General features: G+C 33.9%; 1 protein-coding gene across 10 annotated transcripts in view; it reads left to right on the top strand.

Moving 5' to 3' along the window:
- The window catches only part of GULP1 (GULP PTB domain containing engulfment adaptor 1), a 295,772-nt gene extending 281,169 nt beyond the window's left edge, over positions 1–14,603 (top strand). For 9 of the 10 annotated variants that reach the window (XM_073218544.1, XM_073218540.1, XM_073218536.1 and 6 more), the window contains 2 exons: positions 1,011–1,105; positions 13,434–14,603. In XM_073218544.1, the coding sequence (XP_073074645.1) occupies positions 1,011–1,105; positions 13,434–13,505 (167 nt within the window). In that variant the 3' untranslated portion in view covers positions 13,506–14,603. The remainder of the gene's footprint in view (positions 1–1,010; positions 1,106–13,433) is intronic. The other variant, XM_073218543.1, reaches the window with a different exon arrangement.
- Positions 14,604–18,623: the final 4,020 nt, after the last annotated feature.

The following is an 18,623-nucleotide window of genomic DNA, read 5'->3' as shown; positions in this document are numbered from 1 at the left end:
CTGAAAAAAAAAGTTACAATCAGAGAAACAATCTTTCATAATGGGACTCATGGAGTGATTTAAAGGGTATGGTAGAACTCAAGTAATATAAATATTATTTCTCACAGAGACTTGAATTTAGAGACTATAGTTTTCTGCAAAATGAAAGTCACAATAATTCCTTAGAAATTCCTATGCCCATATATAATCAAAATGTCTTTTGTCAATTAAGGTTGCATTTGAACTGATTCAAAGAAAATAAATTTCTTAATAATTTTTTTGTATATCTAAATAATACAATAGTCCATAGTTTTACCAATTACAAACATCGGTTTTAACTTTGATACTTCTTTAGTGATAAAAAATGCATACTTTATAATATATGTACAAAGAACTTTTTGATACTCCAGTACTGCTGTTTTTAAAAATAAATGTTTCTGAGATAGGAGGCATTTTTAAAGAACCTGTCTCATTGTAGTCAGATATGAAGGTGATATTATTTCATACTTCATGAGACAATGTGCCTTTATTTTTTTTCTGGATAACAAATGAGATTAAAATCCATGAATTATGACTAAAACTACTTATACACAGTCTTACATATTGCTTCGATATTTTGTTGCAAAGGCATCAGTTAATGGAATAAGGAAGTTTCAGTAAGTAATACATTCATTTTAGTAAATTTAAACTGCTTCAGTAAAAGGTAGGTATTGTACTATGTTAACTATCAAATTTTGGTGCATTTGATATTAAGAAGTCTTAATTAAAGACACAAAAACCTCTCTGAATTTTTTGTAACCAAACAGTTACAAAACCAAATGGTTTTTAATATCGTCATAAAGTAGATCTTCGCCTCCTTGTTGGCTAGACTTTAACAAGTCTAAGCTCAGGAAAGCCCAGCATAAAATAACAAGTGTGGGTAGGTGCTCATTGGTAATATAAATAGTTTTATATATAATCCTGCTTGAAATCTAATTCACCCCAACTCACTTCTTGTCATTTCATTTACTAAATTATTTTCCTTCTTTTAGAACGGGACCTGTTTGGAGCAGAACCTTTTGACCCATTTAATTGTGGAGCAGGGGATTTCCCTCCCGATATTCAATCAAAATTAGATGAGATGCAGGTGACTATTTTCACAGATTGGCCTATAAATGGTGTATTTCCTTTTAATATGGTACAAAGAGAAAATTATATACCAAAACTAGCCTTTCCCTTAATTATTATCAGTATGAAAACTTACTTAAAATAATTACTTTAAAATATTAATAAACATTTAGTCCTAAAAATACTACAGCTGCTAAGGCAAAGATTTTGTTTTGTTTTGCTTTTAATGGTGCAATTTACAGTGGCAATAAGATGTTCATCTTTTTATACAAAACTGCATGGATTCTAATGGTTCACTCTTTTGGAATCCAGAAATTAAAAGGTCATTGCACTCGATTTATAAGATCTGATCTCAGTCATAACAATGATGAATTTCAAAACTGTGAATGGGTAGATGAAGGAAAATCTTTGTAAGAGTAAAATCAGTCTCTCTTCCAAGGAGCATTGTAGTTGTAGTTCCTAACTGCCGGGCTCTTATTGAAAAAACAAACACTTAGTGACAACTTCTTTAGCAATGTCATCCATGTGAGTTTTCAATTCTTTCTCTCCCTTTTATTTTTCAATTCTGCATTGTTTTGGAAGTTTGAAGATACTGGTTTTAAAAGCTTCATACAGTGGGCCACAATTAATAAGTAGTCTTATAAGCACTAGAATAAAGTCTTCTCTTTATATTTGCCCTTTACATTTTGGTGAAGTTATTACATCCTATTTTTCATCAAAAAAACTATAGATGGTAGAATGCAGTCAGAAACCAATTACGTGAAGCTGATTGAGAAGAGGCTGTGAAGAGGAGTCATTTTCATTTAATAGGCCATTCACTCTCTGTGCCTCATTTCCTAGAAAAAAAAGACTACTAAGTGGATTTGACCTTCTGACACTGATAAAACACTCCTTCCTAGAAGGATAGTGTGACTAAGTAACCTTCCACTCATTTTGGACTGCAGATTTGAAACAGTCTTCTTTTCTAGGTATTCTGTGAATTTCCTTATTGTCCTAGGTATAATAATGCCTGCACTTTAAAAGGTGGACTTCTTAACATATGCCTTAGGTTTTCAGAGAATATGTTAAAAGAACATTCCTCATGTTGGGTGGTTCACAATCCCCTTTGGCATGAAAAATAATTATAAATCCTTAATATTGACTTAATTTATTGTAATGTTTCTTAAATAGCTATTAAAAAGTTATAGACAACTTTTCCTTATAGCTCTTATGCAACTAAAAGCTCATTGTATTCAAATTTGAAAGCTATAAATTAAATAAAAAGAAAAGTTACAACACCTAGTAAAATTCAAATTAAGAATTTTAACAGGATGAAATGGATGATATTATTTGGCTGAAATTGAAACTATCAATATCAAACTTCTCTTGATTTTAACATGTATCCTGTTTGATGGCACAATTTTCCCACCTCCTTTCCATACTTCAGATACCACAAAACTTTCACACAAATAGTACATGATTATTAGAGAGAATGCTTTATTTATTTCACATGAAATCAATTCCTTTCCTTTTTTTATTAGTTTTGCCAATTAGGTTTGTACTACTTGGGACTGATGTTTTCTCAAGAACAAACACAACTATGAGCACTGTTGTGGTGGTATTTGTTTTCAAGCATTATGCAAATCATAGAGTTTAACTTTTCTATTAATACTTTTTAGATTTTCACAAAATGGAAAATTTTTCCATAGCCTTCTGAAGATAAGCGTGTGTCTCCAGATTTTTGCAGGAACCCAGTTTGAGGAACATTTTATTGGAGTGATTTAGTGATGTTGTTAGTCAAATAATGTTAAGCTATGGTAATTTTGTTTTTGTTTTTGCCACTTCTAATATTTTCTTAATGTCTTTTTTATTCTTTTCTGCTCTCATGGTGGGTAGCGCCAAAGATGGTTGGTATTTTATTCTCATAATAATTTTAAACAACTTACAACTTCTTAAAGCTAAACCTTAATATTTACATGCTTTACTTAATAAATATTCAAACAGCAGTTTCATATGGATATCTCTGATTATTAGTTATATTTAAAGAGGTTTTATAATTCATACTTTTGAGTTATTTTTTCAATGACTTAGTCACATTTGCATTGTTTACCTTATTGCTTGTCTGTTTCTTTTAGTCTACAATTTACTGCAAGGCCACTTTAACTAAAGTAAAATAATATTTTCTTCATCTAAAGACTATGACAACTTTTGTTATTAATCTTGTTAGCTTTAATGCACACATTTAGCTACTATTTTTATCTTTGCATATTATATAAAAACTTAATACAGTATAATGGGTTGTATATAAATTATATTGAGCTAATAAGCCTAATGAAATATTTGGTTTTTTCTTTCATTTACAGAAGAAATCATAGAAATATCTCATGAATGTAAGAATTTAAGTGGAAATGTTAAGCCATATTTTATTGTACATTGTTGGAAAATTAGATCTCTATTTGAAAGCAGCAATGTAGTTATTTGGTTTGGCATATCTTAATCTTCATGGTATATGTCACCAACAGGCAAATCAATTAATAGCACTGATAGTCCAGAAGTATACCTTGTAAGTTATAATACTTTAAAAAAGAAGCATGGCAAGTCAATGAAGGATAAAAAAATTTTGCATGAAGTCGTGTTAAATCAACTAACTACTTAATAATTTAGAAGAAGATCAATGTGCAGCTGAAACTTATGGCAAATACTCAAATTTCAGAATCATTAGGCAGTTTAAAATATTTGAAATACGGTTGATTATCAGACTTCTGAACTGGAGAGAAATTTTTGTAAGGAAAATAAAAATATGTACATATAGTCTACAGAAGAAACTTAATAGTTCTTTTGAATTTTTTCCTTCTCTTTAAAAATATATAAATATATATCACATATACACAGTGAAAATAAGTAGACAAATGATTAGGAAACTAAACAATCAACAGATAAATGAAAAGAAAGCAGTAACTCACAAAAGAAGTCCCCAAGTAGCTAACATATATGTAGACATTTTCAGTATGGCCAAAGAAACCATACAAATTAAAGAATTATACATACAAAGTAAAGAATTATAAATGCTATTTTAATCCAGCCAATTAAACATTTAAAAGTGTGATGGATCAAGCACTCTCAATCATTGTTGAGCCGGGGTAGCTTAGAGCATCCCTTTGGAGAGTAATGTGTTATTAATGCTTCTATTTCTACTTGATAGCAAAAATTTTAATACATTCTATTCTAAAGAGAAAATAACTATAATGTGAAGAATCCATATGCATGAAAACATATAGTAAAACTTATTCACAATTATAAAATACTGGAAGCAATGAAATCATATTAAATATTAGTAGAATATTATATAATCATTAAATTTGTTTCACAAGTACTCGATATAGAAAGTCTGCTAAGATTAAAAAACAATATAGAAAATTGTGCATAATATATGTAATACACTAAATTAAAAATACATATAATAAGTTATTTGTATTGTTACTAAAATTGTTTAAAAAAATCTATGGACAGAAGGAGAATCAAAGGTCACACCTTAGTAGTTGACAGACGTTGCATCAAAGTGGTTTTTCCTTCCTTGATACACTTTTCTCCCTATTTCAAAGTGAAAAAATTGGGCAAAATATTTCATACAAAAAATATATTAATAGTATATTAATAATAAAATTATTCTTTTGAATGTGATAATTAGTTTATATGAATTTCCATCAATACATAAAATAAAGCCTAATTTTCATTCAGATCTTTAAAATTCAATAGGAAACCTTAGAAGGATTCAAAGTTCATTACATATGATTTACTAAATGAGACGGAGGAAAGGTCAGAAAATGTGTGGGCAATTTTATTTTAGAAGCAAAGAAAAACAAGGGTCCATATAATAATGTGGCTGTTAATAGAGATGATTAAGTTAATCTAAAGGGACTCTGAAAGCATCCTTATAGGATCAATACGGAGATATTCTTTAATATTTTCTTCTTTAAGTGATATACAGATAATTTTTTTTATTGAAAATAGTGATCAACCTCATTTTACTTTGAATGCTATTGTGCCTTTCAAATACTAATAATACATTCATAAATAATATTTTCAGTATAATTGAAGTGATTGTGGTTTAATTTCAAAATTAACTGATAAAATTTAAAGAACACTGACTGTATGGCTTCAAGCCTTTCCCAAGTTAATACCCACCCACATTATCTGTCTATCATCTATCTACCTATCTACCTATCTCTCTATCTAATGTACCAGAAAATGACATAGTACACAGATCCTCATATATCCAAATAAAATATTTTAAAAAATTTTACTTACAATATTTTCAGTTTAAAATATTGACTCTAAGTATTTGGCAGCTGTTTAAAATATATGCATACATATGGCAAATTATTTCTTCTTGTGATAAAAACAAACTTTTGAAAAATAGGGGTAAGTACTCTGACTTTTACTCAGCTAAATGTAATTTGCATTCCAAGTCTTGGCAAGAGGTTTTGAAAAACCTTTACAGTGATGGCACTGCTATGTGCTCTTTGTGCTGTAAACACAATGAAGAGCATCCTCTCAACATTAATAGCAAGTAAGGTGTGGATTTCAGTTTTATAATGATTTTCTTTCCCTGTGTGATAATGTTTACACTGGATTTGTACTAAGATAAGTACATTAGATACGTGTTCTAGATGAAAGTAATTTAGGGACATGCAAAGAGATACACAATCAGCTAACGCACAGGTACCTGACAGTCTAACTAAAAAGCACAAAGCAGAACAAAGGCAACAGCCTTCTCTTTAAGAGACATTTCTTTTCCTCAGGAATTGACTGCTCTTGACATTTCATTTTCCAATAAAGTGTTATATGGCCAACACAAACTACAAACTACCTCCCTGAAAAAAATTTCGGTTCTGTTAATAAGAAAGAAAGGTAGTATATATGTAAATACAGAGAGGAGGCTGCCACACTGCTTCTACAAGGCAACTTGAAATATGCTTCCAGTTCCACTGATTAATGTGTCTATGCTTTTTTTATTCATTTTATTATCATTAATCTACAATTACATGAAGAACATTATGTTTACTAGACTCCCCCCTTCACCAAGTACCCCCCACAAACCCCATTACAGTCACTGTCAATCAGCATAATAAGATGCTTTAGAATCACTACTTGTCTTCTCTGGGTTGCACATCCATCCCTATGTGCCCCCCAACATTATACATGCTAATCGTAAGGCCCCCTTCCTTTTTCCCTGCCCTTACCACTCCCTTCCCACCCATCCTCCGCACTCCCTTTCCCTTTGGTAACTGTTAGTCCATTCTTGGGTTCTATGATTCTGCTGCTGTTTTGTTCCTTCACTTTTTCTTTGTTCTTATACTCCACAGATGAGTGAAATCATTTGGTACTTGTCTTTCTCCCCCTGGCTTATTTCACTGAACATAATACCCTCTAGCTCCATCCATGTTGTTGCAAATGGTAGGATTTGTTTTCTTCTTATGGCTGAATAATATTCCATTGTGTATATTTACCACATCTTATTTATCCATTCATCTACTGATGGACACTTAGGTTGCTTCCATTTCTTGGTTATTGTAAATAGTGCTGCTATAAACATAGGGATGTATCTGTATTTTTCAAACTGGGCTGCTGCATTCTTATGGTAAATTCCTATAAGTGCAATTCCTGGGTCAAATGGTATTTCTATTTTGAGCTTTTTGAGGAACCTCCATACTGCTTTCTGCAATGGTTGAACGAATTTGCATTCCCACCAGCAGTGTAGGAGGGTTCCCCTTTCTCTGCAACCTTGCCAACATTTGTTGTTGTTTGTCTTTTGGATGGTCATAATCCTAACTGGTGTGAGGTGGTATCTCATTGTGGTTTTAATTTGCATTTCTCTGATGACTAGCGATGTGGAGCATCTTTCCATGTGTCTGTTGGCCATCTGAATTTCTTCTTTGGAGAACTGTCTGTTCAGATCCTCTGCCCATTTTTTAATTGGATTATTTGCTTTTAGTTTGTTGAGGGGCATGAGCTCTTTATATATTTTGGATGTCAACCCTTTATCAGATCTGTCATTTATGAATATATTCTCCCACACTGTAGGGTACATTTTGTTCTATTGATGGTGTCCTTTGCTGTACAGAAGCTTTTCAGCTTGATATAGTCCCACTTGTTCATTTTTGCTTTTGTTTCCCTTCCCCAGGGAGATATGTTCATGAAGAAGTCACTCATGTTTATGTCCAAGAGATTTTTGCCTATATTTGTTTCTAAGAGTTTGATGGTTTCATGGCTTACATTCAGGTCTTTGATCCATTTCAAATTTACTTCTGAGTATGGGGTTATACAGTGATCCAGTTTCATTCTCTTACATGTAGCTGTCCAGTTTTGCCAGCACCATCTGTTGAAGAGACTGTCATTTCCCCATTGTGTGTCCATGGCTCCTTTATCAAATATTAATTGACCATATATGTTCGGGTTAATGTCTGGAGTCTCCATTCTGTTCCACTGGTCTGTGGCTCTGTTCTTGTGCCAGTACCAAATTGTCTTGATTACAATGGCTTTGTAGTAGAGATTGAAGTTGGGGAATGAGATCCCCCCTCACTTTATTCTTCCTTCTCAGGATTGCTTTGGCTATTCAGGGTCTTTGGTGTTTCCATGTGAATTTTTGAACTATTTGTTCCAGTTCGTCGAAGAATGTTGTTGGTAACTTAATAGGGATTGCATCGAATCTGTATATTGCTTTGGGCAGGATGCCATTTTGACAATATTAATTCTTCCTAGCCAAAAGCATGGGATGACTTTCCATTTGTTAGTGTCCTCTTCAATTTCTCTTAAGAGTGTCTTATCGTTTTCAGGGTATAGGTGTAAGAATATATAATTTATCCTCCTTTTGCCCCATAGTCCCAAGCACATAAGCCAGTGAGAATTATGCCTGGGGCTTGCCTGGGCTTACCCCGCCTTTTCTCTAAACATCCTGACCCTCCCCCAAAGCAACAGGCCAAGCGGATCCGCCACAATAAAAGGCACCACACTGCTGCCCTCTCTCTCTCTGTCTGTCGCTCTCTCTCTGTCTCTGTCTGTCTTGCTGCTCTCTTTGTCTCTGTCTCTCTGTCCCGTTGCTCTCTCTCTCTCTCTCCCTCTGCTCTCTGTTCTCTGTCTCTCTGTCCCCCTGCTCTCCCCGACTCCCCCCCACCTCTCTGCTCTCTCTGTCCCACTGCTCTCTCTGTCCTGCTGCTCTCTCTCTCTCTCTCTCTCTCTCCCCACCCCCGTCTGGGGCAGCCGATTTCTCCTTCAGATAATAAAGTCTCTTGCATGGGCCTGTGGCTCCTAAGTCGTCCTGGGTAAGGAGTGTCATGGCAAGATACCCTTTCAATAGGTCTTTCACTTACTTAGTTTGTTTTATTCCTAAGTATTTTATTCTTTTTGATGCAATTGTGAATGGAATTGTTTCCCTGATTTCTCTTTCTATTAGTTCATTGTTAGTGTATAGGAAAGCCACAGATTTCTGTGTATTAATTTTGTATCCTGCAACTTTGCTGTATTCCGATATCAGTTCTAGAAGTTTTGGAGTGGAGTTTTTAGGGTTTTTTATGTACAATATCATGTCATCTGCAAATAGTGACAGTTTAACTTCTTCTTTACCAATTTGGATTCCTTGTTTTTCTTTGTTTTGTCTAATTGCTGTGGCTAGGACCTCCAGTACTATGTTGAATAACAGTGGGGAGAGTGGGCGTCCCTGTCTTGTTCCTGATCTCAGAGGAAAAGCTTTCAGCTTCTCACTGTTCAGTATGATGTTGGCTGTGGGTTTATCATATGTGGCCTTTATTGTGTTGAGGTACTTGCTCTCTATACCCATTTTGTTGAGAGTTATAATCATGAATGGATGTTGAATGTTGTCAAATGCTTTTTCAGTATCTATGGAGATGATCATGTGGTTCTTGTCCTTTTTGTTTATGTGGTAGATGATATTGATGGATTTTCGAATGTTGTACCATCCTTGCATCCCTGGGATGAATCCCACTTGTTCATGGTGTACGATCCTTTTGATGTATTTTTTAATTCGGTTTGCTAATATTTTGTTGAGTATTTTTGCATATACGTTCATCAGGGATATTGGTCTGTAGTTTTCTATTTTGGTGGGGTCTTTGCCCGGTTTTGGTATTAGGGTGATGTTGGCTTCATACAATGAGTTTGGGAGTATTCCCTCCTCTTCTATTTTTTGGAAAACTTTAAGGAGAATGGGTATTATATCTTCTCTGTATGTCTGATAAAATTCTGAGGTAAATCCATCTGGCCTGGGGGTTTTGTTCTCGAGTAGGTTTTTGATTACCTCTTCAATTTCTTTGCTGGTAATTGGTTTGTTTAGATTTTGTGTTTCTTCCTTGGTCAGTCTTAGAAGGTTGTATTTTTCTAGGAAGTTGTCCATTTCTTCTAGGTTTTCCAGCTTCTTAGCATATAGGTTTTCATAGTAGTCTCTAATAATTCTCTATTTCTGTGGGGTCCGTCGTGATGTTTCCTTTCTCATTTCTGATTCTGTTGATGTGTGTTGATTCTATTTTTCTCTTAATAAGTCTGGCTAGAGGCTTATTTATTTTGTTTATTTTCTCGAAGAACCAGCTCTTGGTTTCATTGATTTTTTCTATTGTTTTATTCTTCTCAATTTTATTTCTTCTCTGATCTTTAGTATGTCCCTCCTTCTGCTGACTTTAGGCCTCATTTGTTCTTCTTATTTTCCAATTTCATTAATTGTGATTTTAGACTATTCATTTGGGTTTCTTCTTCCTTCTTTAAATATGCCTGGATTGCTATATACTTTCCCCTTAACACTGTTTTCGCTGCATCCCACAGAAGTTGGGGCTTTGTGTTGTTGTCATTTGTTTCCATATATTGCTTGATCTCTATTTTAATTTGTTCATTGATCCATTGATTATTTAGGAGCATGTTGTTAAGCCTCCATGTGTTTGTGGACCTTTTTGCTTTCTTTGTACAATTTATATCTAGTTTTATACCTTTGTGGTCTGAAATGTTGGTTGGTAGAATTTCAATCTTTTTGAATTTACTGAGGCTCTTTTTGTGGCCTAGTATGTGGTCTATTGTGGAAAATGTTCCATGCGCACTTGAGAAGAATGTGTATCCTGTTGCTTTTGGATGTAGAGTTCTATAGATGTCTATTAGGTCCATCTGTTCTACTGTGTTGTTCCATGTCTCTGTGTCCTTACTTATTTTCTGTCTGGTGGATTTATCCTTTGGAGTGAATGGTGTGCTGAAGTCTACTAAAATGAATGTATTGCATTCTATTTCCTCCTTTAGTTCTGTTAGTATTTGTTTCACATATGCTGTTGCTCCTGTGTTGTGTGCATATATATTTATTACAGTTATATCCTCTTGTTGGACTGAGCCCTTTATCATTATGTAATGTCCTTCTTTATCTCGTTACTTTCTTTGTTTTGAAGTCTATTTTGTCTGATACTAGTACTGCAACACCTGCTTTTTTCTCTGTTGTTTGTATGTAATATCTTTTTTCATCCCTTGACTTTTAGTCTGTGCAAGTCTTTGGGTTTGAGGTGAGTCTCTTGTAAGCAGCATATAGATAGGTCTTGTTTTTTTATCCATTCAGTGACTCTATGTCTTTTGATTGGTGCATTCAGTCCATTTACATTTAGGGTGATTATCGATAGATATGTACTTATTGCCATTGCAGGTTTTGGATTCGTGGTTACCAAAAGTTCAAGGTTAATTTCCTTACTATCTAAGAGTCTAACTTAACTCACTTAGTATGCTGTTTCAAACACAATCTAAGGGAGAAATCTTTTCTGTTTCTCCTCCTTTTTCTTCCTCCTCCATTCTATATATATTATGTATAATATTCTGTACTTTTTTTCTATCCCTTGATTGACTTTGGGGTTAATTTAATTTTACATTTGCTTAGTAATTAGCTGTTCTACTTTCTTTACTGTGGTTTTATTACCTCTGTTGACAGCTATTCAACCTTAGGAACACTTCCCTCTATAACAGTTCCTCCAAAATAGACTGTAGAGATGGTTTGTGGGAGGTGAATTCTCTCAGCTTTTGCTTATCTGGAAATTGTTTAATCCCTCCTTCAAATTTTAATGATAATCTTGCCAGATAAAGTAATCTTGGTTCCAGGCCCTTCTGCTTCATGGCATTAAATACATCATGCCACTCCCTTCTGGCCTGTAAGGTTTTCTGCTGAGAAGTCTGACGTTAGCCTGATGGGCTTTCCTTTGTATGTGATCTTATTTCTGTCTCTGGCTGCTTTTAACAGTCTGTCCTTATCCTTGATCTTTTCCATTTTAATTTCTGTGTGTCTAGGTGTTTTCTTCCTTGGGTCCCTTGTGTTGGGAGATCTATGGATCTCCATGGCCTGAAAGACTATCTCCTTCCCCAGACGGGAAGTTTTCATCAGCTACCTCCTCAAAGACACTTTCTATCCCTTTCTCTCTCTCTTCTTCCTCTGATATCCCTATAATGCAAATATTGTTCCATTTGGATTGGTCACACAGTTCTCTCAATATTCTTTCATTCTTAGAGATAGTTTTTTCTCTCTGTGCCTCAGCTTCTTTGTATTCCTCTTCTCTAGTTTCTATTTCATTTATCATCTCCTCCACTGTATCCAATCTGCTTTTAATACCCTCCATCGTGCTCTTCAATGATTGTATCTCTGACCTGAATTCATTCCTGAGTTCTTGGATGTCTTTCCGTACCTCCATTAGCATGTTGATGATTTTTATTTTGAACTCCCTTTCAGGAAGAGTCACAAGGTCCATATCATTCAAGTCTTTCTTGAGAGTTGTATAACAATTTTACTCTGGACCAGGTTTCTTTGGCATTTCATATTTGTGTATGGCACCCTCTAGTGTCCAGAAGCTCTCTTCTGGAGCTGCTCAGCCCCTGAAGCAATGTCGGGGGTCGCAGGGGAGCGGTATTGGTTTCTGGGGGAAGGAAAGAGCTGTTCCCCACTTCCCAGCTGCTGTGCCTGTCTCCACGGCCTGAGGCAGTTGGCGGAGCACACAGATATAAGCTTTTGTCCCAGAGCAACCAGATATGGATCCCTGCTTTCCACAAGCAGCTGGAATTCCAGTCTCCCCAGGAACTCTGCCTGTTGCAGCTTTCCAACCCTGTAATTAGAAGAGTATGATGAAAGCACCGTGAAATGTAGGTTTGTGCTCCCAGCGCCGATCTCCGGAGCTAGGTATTCAGGAGTCCCAAGCCTTCCACTCCCTCCGTGCCTTATTCCTCTTCCTCCCACCTGTGAGCTGGGGTAGGGGAAGGGCTTGGGTCCCACAGAACCACAGCTCTGGTACGTTACCCCGTTCGCTGAGGTCTGCTGTTTTCTCCACTTGTATGCAGTCTGGTGCTATCCTCTTCCCTGTTGCTCTCTCAGAATTAGTTGCCCCAACTATATTTTCTAATTGTATCCAGTTTTAGGAGGAAGCCTCTGTCTCTCCTCTCATGCCGCCATCTTTAATCCTCTCATCCCTCATGTCTATGCTTTTTATCTCCTCTTTAGTGTGTATTGATTATAGGCAAGGCTGGGGATGTTGGAAGAGGTAAGACCAGAGCCTATAGTTCAGTTATCTTATGCACAAAACAAAACAAAACAGAGGTTGGAAGCTGCGAGTAGAGAAGGACAGACTGCTTGGACACTAAGTTATAACTTAAAATCTTGAGGAAAAAACAAAAAAAACAATGGTCACAGCAATTGTGTACTTGCTCTCAATAAATAAGGAACAAATTAACTTCAGAAACATCCAAAACATCCTAGAGGGAGTGGCATTCAAAGCAAAAACATGCAGCTACAAGTAACAGAAGGAGGAGTAGAGGAAGCCTCCCCTGTGGCGGAGTGCTCTGCAGTTCTGGGTCCCACACAGAAGATGGCATTCTGTGCACTAGAAGTGCTTCAACTGGCTCTGGGAGGTGGTGACCAGGAAGAAAAGGTGGAAACTGTCAGGCTGTCTTGAACCTTTCATTGATTTGCGTACTATCTTACTTACATTTAAATGAATACTTAAATCCCAAAGAGGGATTTAAATTGCAGTAGAATGGCATAATAAAGACACTTCACTGAAAAAGAAATATTTAAGTCTTAAAACTACTCAATTCCACATATTTCTATTTTCTTTTGTCTTTCACACCTTCACATAAATTTAAAATATTTAAAATGCTAATAGGTATAAAGAATTGCCTGAGGTATACACCTATTTAAAAATTTGACAAGCCAACATTTTACATAAAATTATCTCTTAGTTGACCAAAGCATGAAGATTTCAACTTCTGTTCATAGTCTACTTAATTTACCGATTTCTTTTTCTTTTTTTTTTTGCCATGAGCATTTCCTATTTTAATGATTTTACTCTGTTTTACAGGAGGGGTTCAAAATGGGACTAACTCTTGAAGGCACAGTATTTTGTCTCGACCCGTTAGACAGCAGGTGTTGATATCAAGAACAGGAGATCCTGATTCATGTTAAGTTTGTTTTATGTATATATACATCATTTATTCATTATTTTATGACAGGAATTATGCACATACCAATATATTTTTTAGTATCTTAACTTTTCAAACATTATTTCAGTGAAATGTTCTCTTACATTCATTGTAGATTTCTAACATTTTATTTTAAAACAAATCATATTTTATGTTCCTTTCTTTTTGTTATAAGTGAATTTGTAATGAAAAAACCAATTTATCCAAATATCTGCCCTGCATCTGAGTTCTAAATAATTATCATCTTAAAAATTCATGTTAAATCTGTGGGCTACTAGTTCATTATTGATTCCCAAAAGCCATACCATAATAATTCCTTTCAAAGTCTTGAGGAGATATACTAAAGCCAGACTATATATGACCTATATTCAAGTCAATAAACATGTTACCATCCATTAGATAAATGTTATTTTATTTATTGAATGTCACTTATATTATTGGGAAAATGTAAATTTGAATATAATGCCACCAACTCATTTTTAGCAGGTAAAATAACAAAAATATAAATCCCAATTATAATTAAACCAAATAATTAGGGTATATATTAGTAAAAGCAAGGTTATAATAATATTAGTTATTATCAGTTAACTCTAAATATTGTATTTATTTCATAAATAAATATTGCAGTAAAAACTAGAATTTCACGATTTATAAAACACTTAAAATTTAATTTCTAATGAAATAAATCACACAGCTAAACATCTAACCGTCATCAGATGTGATGTTTTCCTTAAAAGCACTTGGAATATATGCTGTGTGTAGTTGCAATGTCTATACCCATATTTACTTTACCAAATATATTTTTTTCTCAATAAGGTTATCTTTCTCATGTTTTCTCCTTTGATCTTTTCTCACCAAAGTTGATTTCATGATGCCCCACTAGTTTTAATACTTTAAAATCTGTGGCAACTATTCTTTATGAATCATCAATATTATTTAGCAAATTTATATTTGTACTTGTTTTGTTGAAGTCAGAATCTCATTTTCACAAAAATCAAGTTGCTGCTCAGTTTAGTCTAGCATGAACAATAAAATTTTCTTGTACCTCATTCTTGTGCTGATGCATTCTGACCTTTAAAAGCATTTGTTCCCTATCTATTTGCCCATTAGTAGCAGACTCTAATTTGTACTCAGTGCAACAAAAATTTATGGTCAAAATATATAATTTAATTCATCATAAGAAAAAGTAATGACAATGTGAGCTTAGATTTGACGTAGATCTCAAAAAATAAATTTTTCTTTTATTCATGGGGATTTCATCAAATGCTAAAGGTACATTTCAATAGAAAATCAAGTATACTTATGCAATATTATATTTGTGTGTATCTCTATGATGTTCTATGGTATATATAAGCGTTCTTGTTTGTTTTCTGGTATCTGCTAAGTTGTACTGTACTTAGAGGGTAGTATGTGTTTCATAAAGAAGAGTCTTTATAATTTGTTTGTCATATAGTATTTTGGAATTTGTATAATGAGGATGTTTAGAAGCCATATCAATGGCATTTTTTAACAGATAGAATTTGTATTTTTATTGTACTTTAAAAAGCTTTATGTAATAGGTATATATTTAGTGGCCATTTATTATCCATAGTAACAGAATAGAGTACTAAGATGGTACTTGCACATTTAAGAAACGTTACTTTACCAATTTTTAATGGTAATCAATTCTGCTACTGGCATGATTAAACTGGTCATTAATTATGTACATACTTGGTCATTACTTATGAACAATTATTTCACCAGTACATTTTTATGAAGATCCAGTTGAAAATTGATTTCTATGTAAACTCACTGATATGTTTGATTTTACCAAGAATAAATAATTTTAAATAAATTAAATTGTATAATTTGCTCATTAAATAATCCTTAATACATTTGGATACATACTGAAGTTAATTACATGAAACATTTTCCTGATCATAAGATGGAGCCAAAAGAAAGAGGGAGAGGAGAGAGAAAGAAAGGAAAGAAGGAAGGACGGAAGGAAGGACAAGGGAGAGAAAGAGAAAGAAAACCCCACCTTAGCTTCATTTCTTGCAGCCCACACACATTTTAGCTTTATGAGCAAATACTCAGCTGTGAAAGCAAAGGACTTGATCCTGCTGGTAAGAGAGGTCATAATTTGGTTCTTTCACCAGAAGTATCTGGTGCAATAACTCTATTACGTAAATATCTCTTTTCAAAATTGAGAGCCTTTTTAGTCTAGTAAAAATACAAAGGTTGTGTTGGCTGGTAGTCTTAAAAATGTAGACTTAATAATAGGATTTAAATTGTGACTAATTGGAATATCATGTTTTGAACCTATTCAAAACTCATGCACAACCATTGTACACCGATGAACAATTTATCAATTCATTCAGCAAAATTCATTTATTGCTCATTCTATGTGAATAGCATGTATTATGTGGGTAGGAAAACTTCTAGTAAGTTTGCTAACAGGCACTGTTAAATTGAAGATGAGTAGATTCTCTGCCTTCAGTTAGTTTACTGTCAAAAAGGAAAAGTAAGGCAAATATATGAATTAATAAATGAAAACCAATATGTATAAGTATTGTGTGTACAAAAACTTTCCCAAGAATGTTTATATTTATGTTGAAATTGGGGTACTGCCACCGGCTATAATGTTAGATACCCAGGGGGAAACTTACCAATGGCAATAATTTTCCTCGTATCTTATTGTTCTTATATTTCAGATTGGAATTTTTTTTCAAAAATCTTGGTCATGTACTTGGAATTCATGTTCAGTTAGAATTTCTGATAGAGTTTTCATTGTTGCATTTCTAAATGCTTTTTTGTTCATTCTGTTTGATGTTACCTAACATAACCATAAAAAAACTGGCTGTTAATATTTTTTCTGTTCCAGTGTTTCCATATATAGTTCCAAATTCAATATTTATTCATGATTTTGGATTTCAACCTCTGCTAAATTACTTGAAGAGTCTTGGATTCAACTTTGACAACTAAATCTCAGGCTCCACCTAAACTACACCCTTTATAGGCAGCTAACACATTGTTGAGATAGTCATGGCTAGTATTGCCCTCGAACCCCTGTCATACAAGAAGGACAGAAGTGTCCTTTCCTTTCTAGATAACCTCAGACAAACTTCTCAGGAACTTCTCCATCCAATGCCCATATCATAAATTTGACACAACCTTAATTCTTCTACACTTGTTCTACATCTTGATCTTATGTTGTCAAGGTCCAATGCAGTCCACTTCTAGAAATCCTCCCCCCTTTAAAATATATTTGCTCTGGAATTCATCCAAAGAGTCCTTACACTAGGAAAAAGAACACCTCCTAAAGTAATTTATGGTCTTCTATTTCTTTGCTTTCAAGTGAATTTTTATGAAATATGGATATTATTTAAACAGTAGAAGACATATTCTCTGGATTCATTTCTTTCCATTCTAGTTCATAGATACTAAGACACGCTTCCAAAATCACAGTTAAATAATATACAAAAGGTGGCATACTTAAGAAGTTGACTTTAAAGGCTCCTTCTAAATTTTTGACATTATATGTAAATTTAAATAGCTGAATTTTTTATTTCTATATCACTATCAGTTAATAGTACCACAATGATTGTATAACTAAAAATTGGCAAAAACTTATTTACTTTAGCCACATTTTTGACATTCATTCACATGCACAGTCAAATTTCATTAAACCAAGCTTTTCCAGTTTGTAAGCAACTCTATAGGCACTTTGGAGCATGTATTAAAGCTCTTTAAGGTTGCTATTTTTATTAAAGAAAACCTGTCTAGAAGCAGTGGGCAGTATCCTCTTAAAAGGATTCCCTAGTACACACAGGACCTAATTAACCTCCCCATTAAAAACCATTCTGAAAAAAAAAACCATTCTGATATCCCATAGAATTTTCTGGATAAATTTTACTTTGTCAAATTATCATAAATATGTTTATGAGAAACAAAATATTGCCTTGGAAAATCTTCTTAAAGTGCTTAATTTATTTTCTTTTAAAACATCTATTTATTCTCCAAAAACCTTGAAGGAAGGATTGCCTTGCCATTTTTGTATACTGTTTTGTGCCAAGCACAACACTTAATCCATAAGCATTCAACAAAAGGTTGAATGTCTTTAGCATGCTTTTGCAAATGCTGTGAACTAAAATTTCTTATGCTCTCTGTGAAAAAAAAGAACACCATGCCTTCCAAGTAAACACTAGGAGTTAACCACTTTGTCCTCTTTAATGAACTCCTTACTCTAATTTTTTTATCTTACTGCAAGAATCATTTGCTAAATAAGGATCTTGACAATTCTCAAGCATTTAACTACAGAGACTCAAACTATATCTTTGCTTGAATCCCATGTTGTAGTCACAGTTTTCACTGGTTTTAAGCATTTTTAAGTTCGTTTATTTGTCCTTAACTTTTTATTGTCCTCCTACTTCAAATGACATTTCACAGGAACGCAATGGGGCCCTTCCCAGTTGACTACTCCCTCCCCTCTGTCTGGCCAGGTTGCTATGTTCTAGTCTGTTCCAAAGGTCACTTGTTCCAGTTGAAATAGCTGTCTGGATGGCCTGGAAATAATCCAGATACTGGTTCTTTCCTGCAAAGAAAGCAAAGAAAGATGTTTGTTTCTTGGCTACATTTTGAAAGCAAAAATAACCGAATTTTATGGCTAAGTCTACTAATAGTTGAAAAAAATTAATGTAACTTTGGGACAAATTTAAAATTGTTATTATTTTCCAGTGCTTTGAGTCATTTAGCTTTTTCATATACTTTTCAAAACCAGTTGTTACTATCAGTATCATTAAATAATTGGTACTAAATAGTATATGTAAGAAGTGTATGCAGACAGATTTTGGCATAGATTCAGTTTATACTAGTTTCTCTCACACACACATAAAAACACACACAGTTCATTTAGCTATTCAGTTCTTCATTTATTCTGTTCTTGGTATCTGCTTTAATTTTAAAAAGATGATTTGTACTAGTACAGAGAAGAGACAGATAGTGAGGAGATAATCATAAATATTCAAGATATCAACTAACCCACACTTAGCCAAGTGTCTGTGCAGAGGTATTTGACCTGTTCATTTTTG

Source organism: Manis javanica, chromosome 12, assembly GCF_040802235.1.
Source record: "Manis javanica isolate MJ-LG chromosome 12, MJ_LKY, whole genome shotgun sequence".
NCBI classification, from domain to species: Eukaryota; Metazoa; Chordata; class Mammalia; order Pholidota; family Manidae; genus Manis; species Manis javanica.
Note: the sequence above shows the minus strand (reverse complement) of the source record. Positions and strands in the feature narration are given on the sequence as shown.